The 21,052-nt window shown below is 45.1% G+C and overlaps 1 protein-coding gene across 1 annotated transcript; it reads left to right on the plus strand.

The window, feature by feature from the left end:
• Window positions 1-9,994: 9,994 nt before the first annotated feature.
• On the plus strand, window positions 9,995-20,240 carry Armcx4 (armadillo repeat containing X-linked 4). Its single transcript, XM_075957521.1, has 7 exons — window positions 9,995-10,129; window positions 10,633-10,710; window positions 11,477-11,566; window positions 11,857-11,939; window positions 12,228-12,297; window positions 12,613-17,629; window positions 17,762-20,240. Exons 6-7 carry the CDS (start codon window positions 12,740-12,742, stop codon window positions 19,904-19,906), a joined length of 7,035 nt encoding a protein of 2,344 aa, XP_075813636.1. The 5' UTR covers window positions 9,995-10,129; window positions 10,633-10,710; window positions 11,477-11,566; window positions 11,857-11,939; window positions 12,228-12,297; window positions 12,613-12,739; the 3' UTR covers window positions 19,907-20,240.
• Window positions 20,241-21,052: the final 812 nt, after the last annotated feature.

Below are 21,052 nucleotides of genomic sequence, written 5' to 3' on the forward strand. Positions count from 1 at the left end.
GATTTGGTGTGATTTGGATTATTGTGTTGGCGGAGAGGCTTATGGGGCCAAAATCTTAACAACAACAACAACAACAACAACAACAAAATTACCATTTTTTGTACATGTGTGTGAATGCGTATGTCTATGCCTTTGGAAGTCAGAGGGAAAATGGGCCAAGTCATTTCTCTTCTTCCATCGTATAGATCCCAGGCCTTAAACTCAGATCATCAGGTTTGGCAGCAAGCATCTTTACCCTTTAAGTTATCTTGACAGCCTTAAGCATCCATTACTGAGAATGATCTCTTAGCATTCCTGGAACAGAGAAAATGTCCTTAACTTGGCAAATGATTAGCATAAGCGATATACAGAATCATACTTGAGGATGAACTATCCAAAGCACTCCCATTATAATCAGAATTTAGATTGATTATACAGAGGTCTATAATCTCTTTACTATTCAACATTTTCCTAGAGGCTTTGTTCCGTGCAATAAGAAAAAAGTAATAAATGAACAGAATAAAGTATGTAAAAGGCTATGTCTGACCCTAAGGACTATGAGTGAAATAAAATGTCAAAAAGGAAAAGTACTAGTCTGTTATCGATATACAATATAATGTCTCTTAAGAAAATCAGAGAGTCAGTTGACAAACCTTTATTTTTTATGTTTTGAGACAGGGTCTTTTGTATCCCAGGCTGCAACTCACTGTGTAGCTGAGGAAGGCTTTGAACACTTGATCTTTCTGCCTCCACCCTCAAGTGCTGGAATTAAATGAATGCACCATCATGCCTGGAAAACTCTTAGAACTAATAATAAAGACTTGTTTGTAAGGTTCCATACAACATCACAATTTAGAAAGCATAGCATATACCAGCCATAAACAGCTAGAAAATATACTACAAGTAGCTTTTGTGTGAGAATAGGGGGAAAAGGCCATCTCAGAGATCCTCTTTTGTTTTTAAAAAATAAAAAAGGCAGGGGTGGGAGAATGGGGCTGGGGAAACGAAGAACAGCAATAAAGCCCCAAGACAAAGCAAAAATACCCCAGGAGTGGAGGGGAGTGGAGTTCAATAGCAACAAAGAAACCAGGAGCAGCACATCCCGCGGGCGTCTTCAGAAAGGTCCAGTCTAGAAACAGAAAGAATCCAGAGTGGAAGGTCTGGCTCTGCTCTCACCTCTCTGAAGCTCTGGATTCGATTTAACAGGTCAAAAGCAATGAGTCTAAGGAAGAAGAAAATACCCCGAAGAGCGGATGGAAATGGCCAGCAGCACTGTGAGCTATAGAGCAATTTGAGATGAATGTGGACTTAAAGCAAGAGATCAAAGATGAGATGTAAAAATCACAGAATTAGGTGAGCAGAAAGCCAGTGGACCAAAGAACCAAACTGAAAAACCCCTTTCCAGAAGTAACAAATGTTCCAGTACTGCCGAAACACAGAAAGAAGCTTCAGAAATAATAAATCAGAAACACCACACAAAACCAACTATGCAACTAGAAATTGAATTATGGACATATAATGCCTGGAGATAATAATATTGACTGGACATGAAAATGTGAAAGAAATGAAAAGAAACAGGTATATGTATGCCATTACACATACAAGAACACATATGCAGGCATATGCAGTCTGTAGGGACATAAAAGCTCCAGGACGCTCCCGCAGATATTCAAATCTGTGAATCCTAATGTACCTTATGTAAGATAATGTGTTATTTGCATATAACCTAAACACATCAGGCAGGTCTCTTTGATTTCAAAGCCAGCCTGGTCTACATAGTGAGTTTCAGGCCAGCCAGGGCTGTATACTGAGGTCCTGCCTCAAACAAAACAAAACAAAACAAAAACCACACATCATGTGCCTGAGAAGCCTGACACATGCTTGAGAGTTATTTTACATCGTTAGATTCCAAGGACTGTTTTCTCTTTAATTCTGCTGTTACATTGTACTGCATTTCTTTTTCATAAGAAGCAAGCAAAATTTTTCTAAAAACATTAAAATATTTTTTCCAAAAAATATGGGAGAAGATAACATACAAAAAGCCACGTTTCACAATCTTAACAAAAAACTACAAAATATCTGGGATTATAGCTAAAAAAGGAAATGTGTCAAATCAATATGAAGAAGACCATACAATTTCCCTGAAGGAAACAAAAGCGGTAGTGAATAAATTTTAGGCAAATAATCTATTGCTGAGACACGTCTCCAGTTTCATGAATACATTTTAGAAATACTGCATGACTGTGGATCAAAATAGCTTGTTACTAAGATTTCAAGTATTCCCCAAGCTAATCAACAAATTCAATGAAATCACTTTGGTTATTAGTAGTTTGAATTCCTCATATATTCTGAATATTAACCCTTTGTTTGATGTATAATTTGAAGGTATTTTCTGCCATCCTATATATATCGTCTTTTCACTCTGTTGATATTTTTGTGATATAACAGCTTTTTAGACAACACAATATCTTTTGATTATTTTTGCTTTTATTTCTTGTGATTTGGGGGATTTTGTCTAAAAGAGTCCTTAACCAGAATGATGTCATATAATATCCTTCCTGGCCTATTTTTTTTATAACAATTTTATAATTTCAGGCTTTACACTCAAGTATTTAACCTATTTTTAACATCATTTCATTCTTCTTTGTATGGATCCTGCTTTCCATTTATTAAACAGTTTTTTTCCTTGTCCTGCAACCGTCACATTTTTTTTGTTCTGAATTTTATTGAATGTAAATATATAGGCTTGTTTTTCAACTCTCCACCTTTCTATTTTAATGAGATTGTTGTGCTGTTTTGCTTACCATAGCTATGAACAGCAGTATTTTGAACTTAGTGTAATGTTACCAGCTTCGTTCTTTTCACTCAGGATTATTTTGGTTACGATGTTTACGATGGCTTTGGCTGGGTACACTGGAGAGGCGGTTTTCTTAATTATTTGTAGTGGGTGAAGGCTCACTTTTTATTTGGATCTTTTGAAATGGGAAGAAATACCTTTTATCCAGATCTTCTGAGGTGGGAAGATCTGCTTTTAATCTGGGCCACAGCTTCTGCTGGCAGCCTGTATAAAGGACATGGCAGAAGGAAGCTTGTTCTCTTTGTCTGCTTGCTCTCACCTTGCTAGCAAATCCATTATTCACTGGCATAGAGCCTACAGAATTCTAGTGTATACTGAAGAGTAGCTGAGACATCCAGCCTCATGGACTGAGCAACTACTGGATTCTTGGACTTTACATTCATAGGGAGTCACTGTTGGCTTAGCTGGACCACATCCTGTAAGCCGTCCTAATAAATTCATTCTACACTTTCTGTTCCTCTACAGAGTCTTTTGTGGTCCTAATGAACAAAGTACCCGAGTAGGATTCCTTCCTTCCTTCCTTCCTTCCTTCCTTCCTTCCTTCCTTCCTTCCTTCCTTCCTTCCTTCCTTCCTTCCATTTTTTCCTTCTTTCCTCCTTTTCTTCTCTTCTTGGTATTGCCAGACAGGGTTTCTCAGTGTAGCCCTGCCTGGCTGTCCTGGAACTCATTTTGTAGATCAGGCTGGCCATGCACTCTCAGAGATCCATCTACCTCTGCCTCTGAGTGCTGGGATTTAAGACGAGTGTCACAACCTTCCTACTTGAGTAAAATCAATCTTTCTTTCTTTCTTTCTTTCTTTCTTTCTTTCTTTCTTTCTTTCTTTCTTTCTTTCTTATTTTTTTTGAGAGAGAGTGCAACTGGAGGTGTCTCTGTCCTCTCCAGTCCCACTGGGCTGGTTTCTCTCCTACTTGCTGGTCCACACAACTGTTTAGGAAATAATCATTCGGAGGCTTAATATTAATTATAATTGTTTGGCTGATGGCTCAGGCTTCTTACTGGCTGACTCTACATATTAATTATCCCATTTCTAATAATCTGGATACAGCCACATACCCTGTGGCTTACCGGTAATGCTCTGGCATCTTACTCCTCTGGTGGCTGCTGGTGTCCCTCTTGACGCCACCTTCTTTTTCCCTGTTTTCACTATGACTTTCTTAGCTAAATTTTGCCCTGCCATAGGCCAAAGAAGCTTTATTCATCAACTAATAAAAGCAGCACATATTCGCAGTATACAGAAGAACATCCCACATCAAGAGGGTTTTTTTTGTGTAGCCCTGGCTGTCCCGGAACTACCTCTGTAGACCATCAGGTTGGCCTCGAACAAAATCCTTTTTCATCCTTGAATAATAATGCTTGACCTATATTTATCACATTTTTACTCATACATCCTTTGATGGCTGCTTAGCTTGATTTTGTATCATAACTATTCTGAGTAGTTCTGCAACAAACATGGAGGTAGCCTCTTTCAGATACTGATTTCATTTGTGGGAGATATACTGAATATATCAAATAGTTGAAATTTTAGGTAATTATATTTTTAATTTTTTTTACCACTTCCTCTTTTTTAACTTACATTTTATTTATTTATTTATTTATTTATTTATTTATTTAATGTATGTGTCTGTTTTCTCTACATGTGTGACTGTGCTCCATGTACATGTCTGGCCCTGGTCGAAGCCAAAAGAGGGTATCAGAGCCCCTGAGACTGCTGTTTAGTGTGGTTTTGAATCACCATTGGGGAGTTGGGAATTGAGTCTTGGTCCTCTAGAAGAACAGCCAGTGCACCTAACTTCTGAGCCATCTCTCTGGCCACCCTCCTTTAAAAATACTTATTAGAACATTTAGTATACCATGCAAAAAATTATTTACAACTAATAGACAAAATGATAGAAATAGCATCTTTTTAATGATTCATTTTTTAAAATATGCGCTGGTGTTTTACCTGCATGTATATCTGTTTAAGGATGTCAAACCACACAGAGCTGGATTACAAACAGTTGTAAGCTGCCATATAGATGCTGGGAATTGAACTCAGGTCCTACTGGAAGAACATCACTGCTCTTAACCACTGAGCCACCTCTCTAGCCCTAGAAGTAGCATCTTGATTGAGAATCATTACATCAGATAGTCAGTTTTTGATGCACTCCAGTTCTCACCTTTCTTTTTTTAAATATTTATTTATTTATTATACAATATTCTGTCTGTGTGTATGTTTGCAGGCCAGAAGAGGGCACCAGACGTCATTACAGATTGTTGTGAGCCACCATGTGGTTGCCGGGAATTGAACTCAGGACCTTTGGAAGAGCAGGCAATGCTCTTAACCACTGAACCGTCTCTCCAGCCCCTGTTGCTTACCTTTCTAGCAGAGTAAGACCGGTCTGTGAGATGGCTTAGGTAAAGGCAGTCACCACCAAGCCTGCTGACTTGAGCTCCACTGTTGAAGCCCGCATGGTAGAAGAGGAAAAACAACTTCTGCAAGCTGTCCTCTGGCCTCCACAAATATGCCATGGAAGCCTCACACCAACACATACACATAAAAAGTAAACGTAGAGCTAGAGAGATGGCTTAGTGATTAAGAGTACCTACTGCTTTCTCAGAAGACCCAGGTTCAGTAACCAGCACCCACATGATAGCTCGGAACCATCTCAGTTCTAGAGAACCATGTGACTGCTTCTCACATCCTCAGGTTTTGGGCGTGCACATGGTACACATACATACCTACAGACAAAATACACATACACACATATAATAAATAAATCTAAAAAATCTAAAGGAAATAAAAGTACCTTTTTTTTGGCTTTTCTTTTTTTTCTTTTTTTCTTTTTTTTTGGTTTTTCTAGACAGGGTTTCTCTGTGGCTTTGGAGCCTGTCCTGGAACTAGCTCTTGTAGACCAGGTTGGCCTTGAACTCACAGAGATTCACCTGCCTCTGCCTCCCAAATGCTGGGATTAAAGGCGTGCGCCACCACCGCCCAACTCTAAATGTACCTTTTAAGATATTGGTAAGCAGGTGTTTGAGCTCTCTTCTATATTTCTTATTTTCAGTGCTTGGGGCATAAGCTGTTATAGTACTGTCAAATTGTACTTGCTATTTTTAACAGAAGGATAAAAATATTCCCACAACACCCTTGCCTTGTGTAAAAGATTGATAAATATCATTTTTTTTAGATTTTTATAGGACCACGCATACTGTTTTCCTAAATAATATACCAAATTTCACCACTAATTCTCTGTAACTGTAAGCAAACCCCTCATTAAACAGTTTCTTTTGTAAGCCGAGAGTAAAACAATGTTTACTTGTGGCTGAGGAACAAATAGATAGGACAGGGTTGGTCAAGATAGGCAGGGGTTGGCCAAGCGGTACAATGTTACATAGATAGGAGAAATAAACCCTGGTATGCATGCTTGAACATTAGAGCGACTGTAGGCAACAATAATGCATTGTACATTTCAAAAAGCTAAAAGAGAAGACTTTAGCTGACTTCTTTGATAAATGTTTGAGGAGGTGACCATATTAACTACCTATGCTTGGCATGGTGGTGCAGCCCTTTAGTCTCAGCATTTGGGAGGCAGAGAAGGGCAGATCTCTGAGTTTAATGCCAGCCAAAAGTATATGGTAAGACTTTGTCCCCCAAACGCATAATATTTGAGGATTGTTCCAGACACCAACACTTGCTAGGAATCTCCACCAATTATAAGGTAGTAAGAGATATATGTATCGTATGTATCAGTGGAACACAAAATCCAGCGAGACGGATCTGACCACAAATGAGGATTTCACATAGGATACATCATCTTTTAAAGTTGGGGCAGTAATGGACTGCTTTTTGTGAATGGCGCTGACGCTTGGGTGTGTATATGTAGTGCCAGGAGCCACACAGGAGACAGTTTAAGTAGCTGATCATCAAATGTCTAACGTGCTGTAAAATTGAGATGATAGTGACAGAATGAGAGACTGTATGTGCATCCTGTATACCAGCACAATAACTGATAGACAAAAATGCGCCAGTGCTACAATCGATGAGAAAATGTAGGTGAACAGAGAAAGACGTGAGTAACATTTTCCGATAGGAAGTGCAAATGATCAGCTAGCATATGAAGTGGTGGTCAGGACAATAGCTAATAAATGCAAATTAAGCTGGCTGTGGTAAGACATGCCTGTAATTGCAGATCAGGAAGTTGAGGCCAAAGACTCACGAATTTGAGACTAGCTTGACCTACGTAGTAAGAGCCTGTCTCAAAAAGTAGAAAGCAGAGTTAAGCATAGTGGTACAACCTAAAATTCCAACATTTGGAGGACTGAGGCAGGAGGATTGATATGAGTTTTTGACCAACCTGGCCTACAGAGAGAGATCCTATCTCAAAAGGAATAAAGAAAAGAAATAAGAGAAAATTATTTACTTGTACTTACAAGAAATAAACAGTAAACAATAGAATTAGTTCCATTGTCCCCTCAGCATACGAGACTTGACTTTAAAAAAATCATCCACAATATAAAAATCTATCATAAGTTTCTTAATCTCTCCCCTATTGGTACTTTTCAAATGATTTACTTATTTTTATTTTCAAGAGAATTGATTGTTTTGTCTGCATCTATGTCTGTGTGAGGGAGTCAGATCCCCGGAACTGGATTACACACAGTTGTGAGCCCCCGTGTGGGTGGTGGTAATAGAACCCTGGTCTTCTGGAAGATCATCCAGTGCTCTTTTTTTTTTCAAGACAGGCTTTCTCTGTATAACAGCCCTGGCTGTCCTGGAACTCTCTTTGTAGACCAGGCTGGTCTCAAACTCACAGAAATCCACCTGCCTCTGCCTGCTGAGTGTTGGGATTAAAGGCGGGGGGTACTATGCCTAGTACAGCCAGTGCTCTTAACTACTGAGCCATCACTCTAACTCATGATACATTTAAATGTGTGTGTGTGTGTGTGTATGTGTGTGTGTGTGTATGTAAGGACATGCCATGTGTGTGCCCATGTCTTTGGAGGCCAGAAGAGGGCGGTGAGTCTTCTGGATGTGTGAGTACCATGATGTCGGGAAAGCGGTAAGTGCTCTTAACTGCTGAGCCAACTCTCCATCCCATTGCACGTTTTGTATTACTTTAATAATAGTACTGCAAGGAATATCATAGTCGGATGTGGCAGGATGTATTGATGTCATTCTGTAAGGATACATGTAACTAAATACCAGAGAATAGAATTACCACAGGAAAGGATTGTAGGCTTTTATTTTTATTGTTTAATAGATTTTACCAAATTGCCCTCCATAAAAAGATTGAATTAGAATATCCACCTCCAACAGAGTATAGAAATTTCCATATTCACATAAAACATTCAATAGTATTATTGAATTTCTAAATTTTGACATCATAGCTAAAACACAGTAAGTCACAGTTGTTTTGATTCACATATTTTTAAAATCAAGCATCTTTATATATGTTTGTTAGATATTTTCATCTTTTTATTTCTCCTTTGTGAACAAATCTGTTTCAGTCTTTGACATTTTTTTCTATTTGGGTTATTTTATTAATGATCTGTAAAGATATTTAAATTACACTCTTTTGCCATCCAATGCCTATGCTTCTTTTAAAACATGAATACAGATTTAAGTTTTTATGTTAATCAATCAATGAATTCTTTTCGTCGGTAGAGAAAGTAGATTTTGAGTTCTGAAAATCCATTAGCAATGTCTTCAGGCATAATGAGCTCTCTGGCTCACCTCTTGAAAGGGCTGCCTCCAAACAGGGGCCCCTCACCAGGGAGGGCCTCAAGCTGGGGTGTCGTATTTCAACATTCTAAGCAGGAGACTGCCTGGACATTTATATTTGGAGTATGATTCCCTGGTGGAAACAGGTGGGCGCCTGGGGACTCTCCTGCATATTTTCTTCCTTAGTTCTGGGTTTTGTGCGGGTGGCGCACTAAAATTGTTTAGGAAGGCAGGAAGAAAAAGCCTCTCTTGGGAACTGCTTGGATTCCTGGACTTTGTCCTCCCATTGGTGAGGGGGGGAAAGAACGCTCACGGCCATGGTGTTCTAACAATATGAAGTCATCCGCAATCCGCAGCCCTTCATGCCCTGGAAATTGCTGAACGATCGCCACCAACACGGTGACAGACAGAACGGAAATGGCAGAACCTGGGGATACCTCACCAGTGCCACGATAGGATAAAAATTCCACCTGTTAAGCCTCCTTTCTAACTATGTGATAGCAGTTGCTCCTTTTGTGGGTGTGGTGAGACTAATGTAAAAAAATCCAAGAAAAAAAAGCCCATTAAGGGCTACAAAACAGGTTAACCTTTGAAGTTAGTCACTAGTATGTAAGGAAGGCACTGGCTTCAACCGAGTTTGGTCTTTTTTAATTATGCAGGGTCCTCCGTGAAGAAGTACTCAGGTGCCTGATAGGCAAAGGTAAGTACAGCCAAAATTTCAAAAGCTTTCAATTATTTCTGTAAAAATATCAAGTCTTGAAAGCCATCTTTTTCAAGATTAATTTGCCGATTGCATTGAAAAACGGGCTGGCTTTGTTTAGGAAAAAAATTGTATTTAAAATGTCAGTAATCGCATCTGTTTCAAAGCTCCGAAGTCGTTTATAGCAACCAGGAAACATTTTTTTAAAGTGTCATAAAATTGTGTAAACGGATGAGTCTTTAAAATTTTTACTACCTGAATATTTTCATGGCAAATGAAAATGTCCTTACTGTATTTTCCCATCACGGGGAGAAAATGATGTTAGCAGAAAAAGGAATACAGACAAAGAAAGTAAAGGCTTTGGTTGCACGGTTTTCCTGTCTCTAGGCGATTTGGTGGTGGGGTTGTTACTAAGGGAGCGCAGGTTGTATAGAGAGCGGGTGGGGAGCGTTGGCATTGTATCCTGAGAGGAAAAGAAAGGATTCCTCAAAGATGCAGAAAAGGCTACAGCCAAGGCCTGAGAGTGGGTGGGGGTACAGACCCTTCCTAGTAACCAGGGACCGGTAAACTCCAACCGCTACATGGTGATGACACTTGTGGGCGCTCAGATTGGAGAGCGCGGAGATGAGTGACAGGGCGGGGCGCGCTGGGGCTCCGCGCTTGGACCCGAGGAGGGGGGGTGCTTGTGCGAGCTGATGGGGGTCCTGTTGACTGCCTTCCGACCAGTGGGGGGTTGTGGGGAGGAGGGCGAGCGATGACGTGCGGCCCTCACGTGACCTGGAGCTGCAGAGCGACGCAGCCTTGGGTGCAGTCGTCACTCGCGTCTGGCTACCAGCTCCCCGTTGCCCTGCGCGCGGCGGGCTGGCATCGGGCCCGGGGGCGAGCTGATCAGGTAAGGGCCCCGGGGCCGCTGCGCCACAGCCCTGCTAGCCGCAGCCTCCGGATTTGGCGGCGCAGCGGAGATGGATTGAGGAGGGGGATGTCCATGCTGGATCAAGTTCAAGGAGCCCCCCCCCCCCATTCTCCCGCGTCCCCCAGCCCCTGGCTGAATCTGCGCAAGGGAACCCTGTGCTTTGACAGGGCCGCTGGTGGGGAGAATCTCTAGAGGGAAATATAGAGGGAGATGTCCATCCTCTTTAATTAACTCCATCAATGGGCGTCCGCACATGTCCGCGGGCTTCCTGCTCCTTTCAGAGGAGGGACGCGCGCCACCGTGGCATTTGCTGAGAAAATGGTGGGCCTTAGTGCCTGGACGGCGGGCTCGGTAGGGGTGGTGTCTCAGAACGAGGGGAGGGACCTTTGACAACTGGATTCCAAAAAGGAGGCTGTTGGGATGCGTGGCCTTGGTGCTGGCCTAAGCACTCAGTGCCTTTACTCTCTCCTTTTGGACAATAGTTCGGTGTGGCACTGTTTGTGGTTGAGGCGAGGGAAAAACGAAGACGGAGACAAGAGAACTGCACAGAATCAATGGAGGTTAGTGTGAGCACCAATACTGAACCATTGAAGTTCTGTATGGATTCTATGCAGCCACGTAGGCACTATTATATTTGTGTGTGTACATATATATGTATTTGAATATATTGTATTTATATGCGATTAGGATGTGGGGTGGGGCTAGCCTGAGAACTTTACCTAAGCTTTGTTTCTTTATCGGGCTTCAGGCTTTTCACTTCAATTCTATGGTGAATACCAATAAGGACAAAACTGTATTATAGATTATTTTGATTTGTGTCAGATGATATTGAAAAACGGAAATTATTGTGTATAATGATTGTACTATTGTTTGATATAGCCTTTGGGGGATGGGATAATGATTTTGCAGAAGCAAAAGCCCTCCTCCACACCTTGTATCGTGTACTGAGACTCCTAGGGATGGCTTTCAGGGAAGCAGATGGCAGGCTATGATTGAAGAATCACGGGATCTGGGGCCTCCATCTCTTCCGTCATCCTCCAATTTCCAGATAGTCATGCCTACCTGGCCATCTTGATAAAGGAAATGGTGGACTTTTTAGGAAAGATCTAGAATCCTACAGGTGGTTTAAAAATAATTTTTCTCTTTTCCCCCTTTTTCCTTTTCCTTTCTCCCTCTCTGTGTTATTTATTTCAGTGTAGATGAAGCCCTAGGTTATGTCTGAGTCTCTAAATGCTGAAAGACAGGACCGGGGGACACAGATGTTTCATGCTAGGCTATCAAAAGCACTAAGCACTCACCCTCTCCCTTTTCTTTGTCTGTTCCCAGGCTTTTCATGTTTGAAGTAGGGCTTTTTATTCCTGAAAGCAAAGGAAAAGAGGGGGAGACGGTTTTGGAACTATGGAGGTTGGTATGAAGGTGGGTAGTGGCTGGGGATGACAAAAGAGGGTGGGCTGAGCTTGAAAGGGCTTCAGTGGCTGGCACTTCTGCCTTGTCTCGCCATGGCTGCTTTCCACAATGCTGCAATACAACCTGTTAATTGCAGTAAAGAAAACGGTGGGAATATTTGAGGGAGGGCGGACTGGGCTTTGACAAAGAAGGCTGGAGATGGGATGGCGATGCAGACATTGGAGCTAAGAATTAGGGTGCTTGTCTGTTCTGCTAAGGACACAGTCTCCATTATCTCCTGCGTATCTACTTGCCTATAGATCCTCCTGCATGTCTGCTTCGGAGTCTGAGATCACTGGAAGCAAGGAAGCAAAGAAGAAATCCTTTCTGATCACTATAACTGGTAAGAGGGTGCGAATTGTCTAGGTCTGCCTCGGATGTGTGTTAGTGGAGACCAGTGGGCATTCCACAGGCGGCAAGCTGGAGGAGCTTTTTCTTCTTTTTCACAGCCATCTTTCTCACCATTTTTTGCTATTTACCCCAAACCCTTACCTTGATTGTGGTATATGGCAAAGAGTCTGATAGCACCCAAGGACATTGGGTACACTGAGGGAGTAAATTGCTAGGAATATGTTGCTCCAAGAAAAACAAACTCCTCTAGATCTCTCCCTTTGTCTGCCCTTTCCTCTAGGTCTAAAGGTATGCTTTAAGGTGTTTCACCAGTGAAAGGATAGAAGAGAGAACGTCCTCATTCATTCCAGGTTCGTATGAGTGGGAACGAGTCATAATGGCAACCAGAATAGATCCCTTAAAACTCTAGTTCTGGGAGTTTCTGTTCTTTATCCATTCATCATCGGCCTTTCTGCTGTCCTTGACACAATTTATTTTGCATATGAAAATAGCTGGGCGCTGGGGAGGGTAGGAGAAATGAAATAAGTGATGAAAAATTGGTTGATCTTCTTCTTCTCCCAACAAGTACATTGTTTCTATGATTTCCTGTTCCTGTTTGTATCTATCTGTATAATGCTGTAGAGTTAGAAGAGAAGGTTTAATTAATTTCCTTCTTCCACTTCTAGGTCTACTTCCGGTGGCAGCTCTACTGGCCTTTAAGGGGTTAAGCACCATTGCCCAGAAACACCACCCTCTTTCCTAGCCTGAGTAAGCCCTCTTATACATTGCTCTTGCCTTAGCAGGAGTGATTACATGGGCCGCGTTATAGACGTGGGCTGGGCAACTGCAGGACTAGTGATCTGGGCCGGAACCTGTTACTGCATTTACAGATTAACCAAGGGAAGAGCTCAGAGTGTGAGCAGATTTGCCAGAAATGGGTCCAGAATCGAGACGGAGAGTGTGGCTGGGGTACAGAACCAGACCTTGGCCACAGTTGAAGCCATGGCTGGAGCAGACACAGAGACTAGAGCCACGACTGAACCAGGAACTGGAGAAGGAGGTGAGCCTGTGGCTGAAGTAGACACCGAGATCCCTATTCTAGTTAGCCCTGATACCAACTGTCAGGCCATGACAATGCTTGAGGAAGAGATAGAGACTCACTCTGGGACTAGTTCCTTGGTGGAAGCAATGGTCATGACAGAGGCAATGACTTTCACTGAAGCCACAGTCCAAGCCAAGGAGGTGACCATGAAAGAGGCAGTCACACAAACTGATGCTGAGCCTGAGGAAGTAGGCAAGAAAGAGGCAGTGACTCAGACCAAAGCTAACACTTGGGCAATGGCTGACAGGGCAGAGGTCAAGAGAGAAGCAATGACCCAGACCAAAGCAGAAGCTTGTACATTCACTGAAAAAGAGACAGAGATTAACAGAGTAACAGTGACGCAGAGTGAGGTCTTGGCAGTGACCAAGGAAGTAGTCAAGATTGGAACCGTGAATGAGACTGGAATTGTGGCAGAAGCCACGATAAGAGCACTGGAAGAGCCTGTGAGCGTGACTAGGACTGACTCTGAGGCTAGACTTGATGCCACAGTTGACAATGATGGACATCCCCATGATATGCCCCTCATAGTGGCTGGAGTGGATGTCAAGTCCTTTGCGCAGCCTCAGACTGTGGCCATAATCCAAAACGATGACATGATGGTTGGTGAGGCTGATGGCAAGGGGAATCTTCAAGCTACATCTAAGGCAGGCTCTGGGGTAGATACAAAGGCTTCTTCTCAGCTTCATGTTGTTGCCAGCATTCTGGCTGAATCCTCGCCAGGGGCAAGGGATGAGGCTTGCGATAATCCAAATGGCATTTGTGAAGCGGAGGCAGATGTGAGAGCCTGTATAATACAGCCTGAGACTGTGGCCACAATACAGGCGGAGGCAACGCCTGGTGCTGTGAGTGACGGCGGGGAAGATGCTAGTGTTGTATTTAAGACAATGTCTGGTGCAGACATAACTGATACAGATCCTCCAGCTATAACCAGTGATCAGACTAAAGTCATGCCTGATGCCAAGGTTAAGGGCAAAGGTAATACCAATGCCACGGCTAAAGCAGGGGCCAAGGCAAACACAAAAAACAACTTGCAGACTGATGCCGGGGATAAAACCAGAAGTGATACCAATGACGTGGCCAAGGCAGAGACTAGTATAAATGTGGCTTTTTGTACTCAGCCCGAGCCTGTGGCCAATGTTCAGGGTGATGACTTGCCTGATGACAAAACCAAGGCTAAAGACAATGCCAATACCATACCTAAGGAAGGAGCTCAGACTGTGGCCCAGAACCAGGGTGAAGCCTTACCTAATACTAAAGGTAAAGCTAGAGGCAAAGCCAAAGCCAAGTGTAAAGCAGGAGCCGCGACAGACGTGAAAACCTGTGCACAGCCTCAAGCTGGGACCAAAACCCAAGGCGAGGCCTCGTCTGATTCCAAGGTTGATAGCAAAAGTGACTCAAATGCCGTTTCTAAAGCAGGGGCGAAGGCAGACCAGAAAGCTTGTGGTCAGCCGCAGCCTGTGGTCACTTGCCAGAATGAGGCCTTGCCTGGTACTAAGAATAAGGCCAAGGGCAATCAAAACCTTACGCCTAAGGCAGAGCCTGGGACAGCTTCAGCAGGCTCTGCCCAGACTAATGTGACCAGTTCCCAGGGTGAGACCGCACCTGGTGCCAAGAATAAGGTCAAGGGTAATCGTAATTCTGTGCCTAAAGCAGGGGCTGGGCCAGATACTACGGGTTCTGCCCAGTCCCAGACTGCAGCCAATTCCCACAGTGAGGCCTTACCTGGTGCCAAGAACAAGGTTAAGAGCAATCCCAATGTTGTGCCTAAGGCAGAGGCTGGGGCAGGTGCCTGTCCCCAGTCTGTGGCCGTTTCCCAGGGTAGTGCCTTGACCGGTACCAAGACTAAGGTCAAGGGGAATTCTAGTGCTGTATCTAAACCAGATGCTGGGGCAGGTACAGCGGGCTCTGTCCAGGCCAAGGCTGTGGCCAATTCCCAGGGCGAGACCTTACCTGGTTCCAAGAGTAAGGCTAAGGGTAATTCTAATGCCGTGCCTAAGACAGAAGCTGGAGCAACTACAACGGACTCTGTTCAACCCCAGGCTGAGGCCTTGCTTGGTGCCAGAAATAAGGGCAAAGGCAATTCCAATTCTGTGCCTAAAGCAGATTCTGGGGCAAGTACAATACTGGCTTTGGCTTCTTCCCAGGCTGAGGCCTTGCTTGGTGCCAGAAATAAGGTCAGGGGTAATTCCAACATGGTGCCTAAAGCAGAGGCTGGGTTGGGTGCAAGGGGCTCTGCCCAGTCCCAGGTTGTGGTCAGATCCCAGAATGAACCTTTGCTGAGTGCCAGGAATAAGATGAGGTCCAATGCTAGTACTAAATCAGGAGCCAAAACAGGGACGAGGAGCTCTGCTCAGCCCCAGGCTGTGGTCAGATCCCAGAACGCAGCCCTGCTTGGAGCTAGGGGTAAGGGTGTGTCCAGTTTGCAGGTAGCAGCCCCTGTAGACAACAAGATCTATGCGAGGCCGGTTGCGGGTGCTGTGCCTACTGCAGAAATGGTGAGCGTGGTAGCTGCTCAGCCTAACATGCACGATTATTACTGGAATGGGATTGGTGTCGAGGACTGGATAGCTGCTGAGCGGTGGATCAAATTTAGATTTGAGACCATAGATGGAGACTGGGAGAGTCTATGGACCGAGGAGGAGAATGCAGCCAGTGTTGGAGCCTGGACTGGGGCTAATGATAAGTCTGGTGTTGTTAGTTCCTGGGCCGTGGCTTGTGATGAGACGAGCATCAAGTCCTGGACTGGGGCTAGGCCTGAGAATGAGCTTGCTCTTGGGTCCTGGGTAAGTGCTGGTGACCAGGCCAGTGGAGGTCTCTGGGCAGGAGCTCAGGCTAATGAGGGGGTCTGGGTTGGGGACAAGGTCAGTGGAGGTTCTTGGACTGGGGTCGAGAACCAGATCAGTGCAGGTTCTTGGGTTGTCTCTGGAAACCAGGCCATTGCAGGGCCCTGGGCTGTGAGTCAGGTCACTGATGGGTCATGGCCTGCAGTCCAGGCCAGTGGAGTGTCCTGGATTTTGGACCAGGCTACAGGGACCTGGACTGTGGCTGATAACCAGGCTGCTGGAGTGTCTTGGGCTGGAGCTGGCAACATAGTTAGTATTGGATACTGGACTGGGGCTGTAGACCAGACCAATGCGGTGGCCTGGACAGGGACTGTTGATCAGACTGGTGGTGAGGCCAAGCCAAGGTTTGAAGATCAGGCCAGTGAAAAGGCGACCTGGGCTGGAGCTGTTGCCCAGCCCAGTGGAGAGTCCAGTGCAGCATCCAGGCTTGTGACCGTAGATCCATCTGGTGGTGCAGTCTGGCCTAGCACTGGGGGCCAGGCTGGTGGCGTATCTACATCAGGGGTTGCAGACCAGTCTAGTGGGTCTTGGGCTGGTGCTAGGAATCAGTCCTGGACTGGGACTGGTGATCAGTCTGATGGTGGATCCAAACCTGGTTTTGAGAACCAGACAGGTGTTGGAGGGTCTTGGACTGGCACTATTGCCCAGGCCACTGGAGGGTCCAAGTCAGTGCCTGAGGATCAGTCTGCTGGAAGATCATGGGCAAATTCTGGAGACCAACTCAGTGGAGGGTTCTTGGTTGGGCCTTTGGACCAGGCCAATGCACAATCTCAGCCTGGGTCTGGAGAACTGACTGCTGGTGGAGTAGATCAGTCCAGTGCAGGAGGATGCTGGGCCGGCTCTGGTGTCCAGTCTGGTGCAGAATCTAGGATGGGGTCCAGGGACCAGTCCAATGTACAGTCTTGGCCTGGCCCTGGAGATCAGACCGGTGGATGGTACTGCACTTACACTCCGAGTCAGACCATTGGAGGAGGCTCCTGGAGTGGGGCCAGTGTTCAGGATGTTGGAGGGTCAAAGCCAGTACAGGTGAACCAGTCTAGTAGCGGGCCCTGGCTTGGCACTGGGACTCAGGTCAGTGGTGTGTCATGGACTGGTGATCAGATTGGTGGCTGTTCCAAACCTGGATATGAGGATCAGGCCATGGGAGGAGGATTCTGGACTGGTGCTGGAGAGCAGACCACTGCAGGGTCCAGGCCAGCTGTGTCTGAGAATCAGTCTAGTGGAGGAGTTTCCTGGGGTGGAGCTGGTGGTCATGTCGTTGGAGGGTCCTGGGTTGGGTCTGTGGATCAGACTAAATCTGGATTTGAAGATCAAGCATGTGGAGGAAGCTCTTGGCCTGGAGCTGGGAACCAGAGTAGTGGAGAATCTTGGCCTGGATCTAGGTCTAGTAATGAAGCCAGTGGAGGATCTAGGCTAGATACTCAAGACCAGGCCAGTGGGAGATTCCTTGTCAGTGCTGAGGTGGAGGCCAATGAAGGATTTTGGTTTGGGCCTGGGAGTGAGGCCTTTATAGGGTCTTGGTGCTGGACAGAGGAGGCTACTGTTTTGCCTGTAGCTGGTTTTAAAGATGAGACCAGTGACTCCACCACGTCAGGGACTAGGGAAGAAAGCATCAGTAGTTCTGGGTTGACGGATGAAAAGAAACCAAGTACCGAGTCCTGGACCAGATCTGAGGAGACAGCTTTGACAGGCGCATGTGTTGGAGGTGAGGCTGCCACCGTGACTGGAGCTGAGGCTGATGTTGACACAGAGGCCAAGGTTGGAACTGAGGCTGGAGCTGGGCCTGAGGCTGGAGCTGGGCCTGAGGCTGGAGCGGAGACAGAGCCTGTGGCTGGAGCGGAGACAGAGTCTGCAGCTGGAGCGGAGACAGAGCCTGTGGCTGGAGCGGAGACAGAGCCTGTGGCTGGAGCGGAGGCAGAGCCTGTGGCAGAGATGGGAGTGGAGACAGAGCCTGTGGCTGGAGCGGAGACAGAGCCTGTGGCAGAGATGGGAGTGGAGACTAGGACAGAGGCTGGGGCAGCAGCTGTGGCTGTATCTGAGTCTGAGACTGGTGCTGAGGCTGCTCCTAGAGTTGAGGCAGGTGCTGGGTCAGAAGCTGGAATGGGGTTTTGGTCCTGGGATGGAGATGCAGCCACTAAAGGGTCTAGGCTTGGGGCTGAGGCAGAGGCTGGAGTTGGGGGAGGGGCTGAGACTGAAGCTGGGACAGAGAATAGCATGGGATTTTGGTTCTGGAACGGAGATGCAGCTACTAAAGAGTCTAAGCTTGGAGTTGAGGCAGAGGCTGAGGTTGGAATTGGGACAGGGGCAGGGGCAGGGGCAGGGGCAGGGGCAGGGGCAGGGGCAGGGACAGGGGCAGGGGCAGGGGCAGAGGCCGAAGCTGTGACTGAGACCAGCATGGGATTTTGGTTCTGGGATGGAGATGCAGCCTCTAAAGGGTCTAGGCTTGGGGCTGCGGCTGAGGCTGGAGTTGGAGCAGGGACTGAGGCTGTGTCTGAATCTGTGGCTGAGACCAGCATGGAATTTTGGTCCTGGGATGGAGATGCAGCCTCTAAAGGGTCTAGACTTGGGGCTGAGACTGAGGCTGGGGCTGGAGTTGTGGCCGAGACAGGGGCTGAGACCAGAATGGGGTTTTGGTTTTGGAATGAAGACTCAACCACCAAAGGGTCTAAGCTTGAGACTGAGGCTGGCGCTGGAGTTGTTGCAGAGGGTGGGACTGAAACCAGAATGGAACTTTGGGCCTGGGATGGAGATGCAGCCTCTAAAGGGTCAGAGGTAGAGGCTGGCTTAGGGTCTTGGACTTTTTCTACGAATGTAAATGATGATGATGATGATGAAGAGGAGGAGCTAAGTAGAGAATCCAGCCCTGGTATTGAAGAGATCAGTCTAAGAAACTTGTTTGGGGCTGACAATGAGGACAGTAATGATCTCAGATCTACAAATGAAAACGATGCCAATTCTGAATCTGGGACTGGGGATAAGGCCAGCACTGCTGATGGAGTTGACATACGGTCTTGGTTCTGTACTGGTAATGAAAACAGATGTGACGGTGATGAATCTACATCTCAGGTGAAAGCCAAAAGGTCAGCTGAACCAAGCGATATTTATCCATCCATGGTCCCTGGGGCAGGAATGGGTGTATGGGATGGAACCCTAGTTTGTTCAGCAAGCAAGCTATTACACCAAAGCAGCTTTCCAGGTGAAGATGGCTTCAGAAAGGCTGGTGCCGGAGACAGGGAGCATTCCTGCAACTGCCGCTGTAGACGGGATGCTAATCTGGACCCGGAAGATCTTGAAAGACTCATTTGCATGGTTGAAATGACTGAAGATCCTTCTGTTCATGAAATAGCCACGAATGCACTGTATAACAGTGCTGATTATCCTTATCCCCAGGAAATTGATCGGAATATGGGTGGAATTTCGGTTATCCAAAGCTTACTGAGTAATCCCCACCCTACTGTCCGGCAAAAGGCTTTAAATGCTTTGAATAACATCTCAGTTGCTGCTGAAAACCACAGAACGGTTAAGACATATTTAAGTCAAGTATGTGAAGATACTGTCACCTATCCCTTAAATTCAAATGTGCAAGTAGCTGGACTAAGATTGATAAGACACCTGACTATTACTAGTGAATATCAGCATATGGTTACCAATTATATTTCAGAATTTCTCCGTTTGTTGGCTATGGGAAGTGGAGAAACTAAAGACCATGTTTTGGGAATGCTTGTGAATTTCTCTAAAAATCCATCCATGACAAAAGACTTGCTCATTGCCAATGCACCAACAGCACTGATTAACATTTTTAGCAAGAAGGAGACAAAAGAGAATATTCTTAATGCTCTTTTACTTTTTGAAAATATAAATCGTCATTTTAAAAAAAGAGCAAAAACTTATCCTCAAGACAGGTTCAGTAAAAGTTCCCTTTATTTCCTCTTTCAACGACCTAAAGCCTGTGCCAAGAAACTTAGGGCCTTAGCAGCAGATTGTAGTGACCCAGAGGTGAAAGAAAGAGTTGAGGTGTTAATAAATAAACTCTGATTATCTATCTGTTCCCCTTAAAGTTTGAGTAACATTTTAATTTTATACCCTGGACATGCTGTACATTGTAAATTGCATTAGAACTTTGAAACTAAATGTTGCCTATGAGAGTCTATAGCTGGACAATTTTATGAACACCAAATGAATTCAAGCTTGTTCTGGAAATACATATGTCAATTTTTATCTTGTCTGGATTGAGATATTTTTAGTATGCTTCATGAGCAGAAACCAAACTGATTCTTCATAAGTAAGGTAATCTTCGGTCCTTTGTGTGGACTTATGTTTATACATTTGAGACTTTATTTTTGTGTCATCAATAAAGTTGTGTGTTTTAAGAAGCAAAAAAGAGCTATTGTCTTCATCCTTGGGTTTATGGTCTGTTTAGAAAGATAAGGTTACACGGAAGTAAAACCAGGAGTCTTCCGGCCCCAGACAGCTGCTTCCCATCTGAAGTTTCCCAGCAGAAACTGCCCCACGATGCATCCATGCTCAGGGAATGCTTTATGGAAAAGGGGGTCTTTTTAAGCAAGCTGTGCTTGAAGAATACACCACGGAAGGTCAAAAAGGTCATCTGAGGAGGGAGAATTGGCGGAAGAAAGGCGAGGAAGTGGGACAGCCAGCTCGGGATAACCTGGGTAGAATGATGCAGGAAGGCCACGAGAGGAGGTCAACTGGTGAAGATGTTAGCATGAATTCTTTATGGAGCACCTCTGATTGCTAAAGTGTCTGAACGTTATATTTATCCCCCAAAACAGTAAGGACTTTCACGATCAGAGGATGAAAGAAAAATAATGTGGTCGATTTGTATTCAGGATGAGTCCAAGTTGGCTTGAGGACGGGACTGGTGACGAGAAATAGGGAAACAAGCTAGGGAGTTACCGTCATCAGGGAAGCATGAGACGATAACATCTGAAATGCCATTAGTTCCTGTGGCGATGGTAAGGACAGAACATAAGTGAGACTTCTCTTCTGTGACTTACTATGTAGACAAGGCTGCCCTTGAACTCCTGGTAATCCTTGAGCCTCAGTTTTACAAGCATTGGGAATGTAGGCCTGAGTCACTCACTGTGCCTGGGGTCGGAAAGCCTTGTACCAAGTAAGTGTTCCAGCTTTTCTGGGGACATATAAAGAAGATCAGTTTTATTT

Source organism: Microtus pennsylvanicus, chromosome X, assembly GCF_037038515.1.
Source record: "Microtus pennsylvanicus isolate mMicPen1 chromosome X, mMicPen1.hap1, whole genome shotgun sequence".
Lineage (NCBI taxonomy): Eukaryota > Metazoa > Chordata > Mammalia > Rodentia > Cricetidae > Microtus > Microtus pennsylvanicus.

What these genes read in the sequence shown, in the direction of transcription:
- Armcx4 (XM_075957521.1), top strand. Translation starts at nt 12,740, where the DNA reads ATGGGCCGCGTTATAGACGTGGGCTGGGCAACTGCAGGACTAGTGATC. An exon ending in ATGTTGACACAGAGGCCAAG is followed by an intron (nt 17,630 to 17,761) that starts GTTGGAACTGAG and finishes GCTGGAGCGGAG; the next exon opens with ACAGAGCCTGTGGCTGGAGC.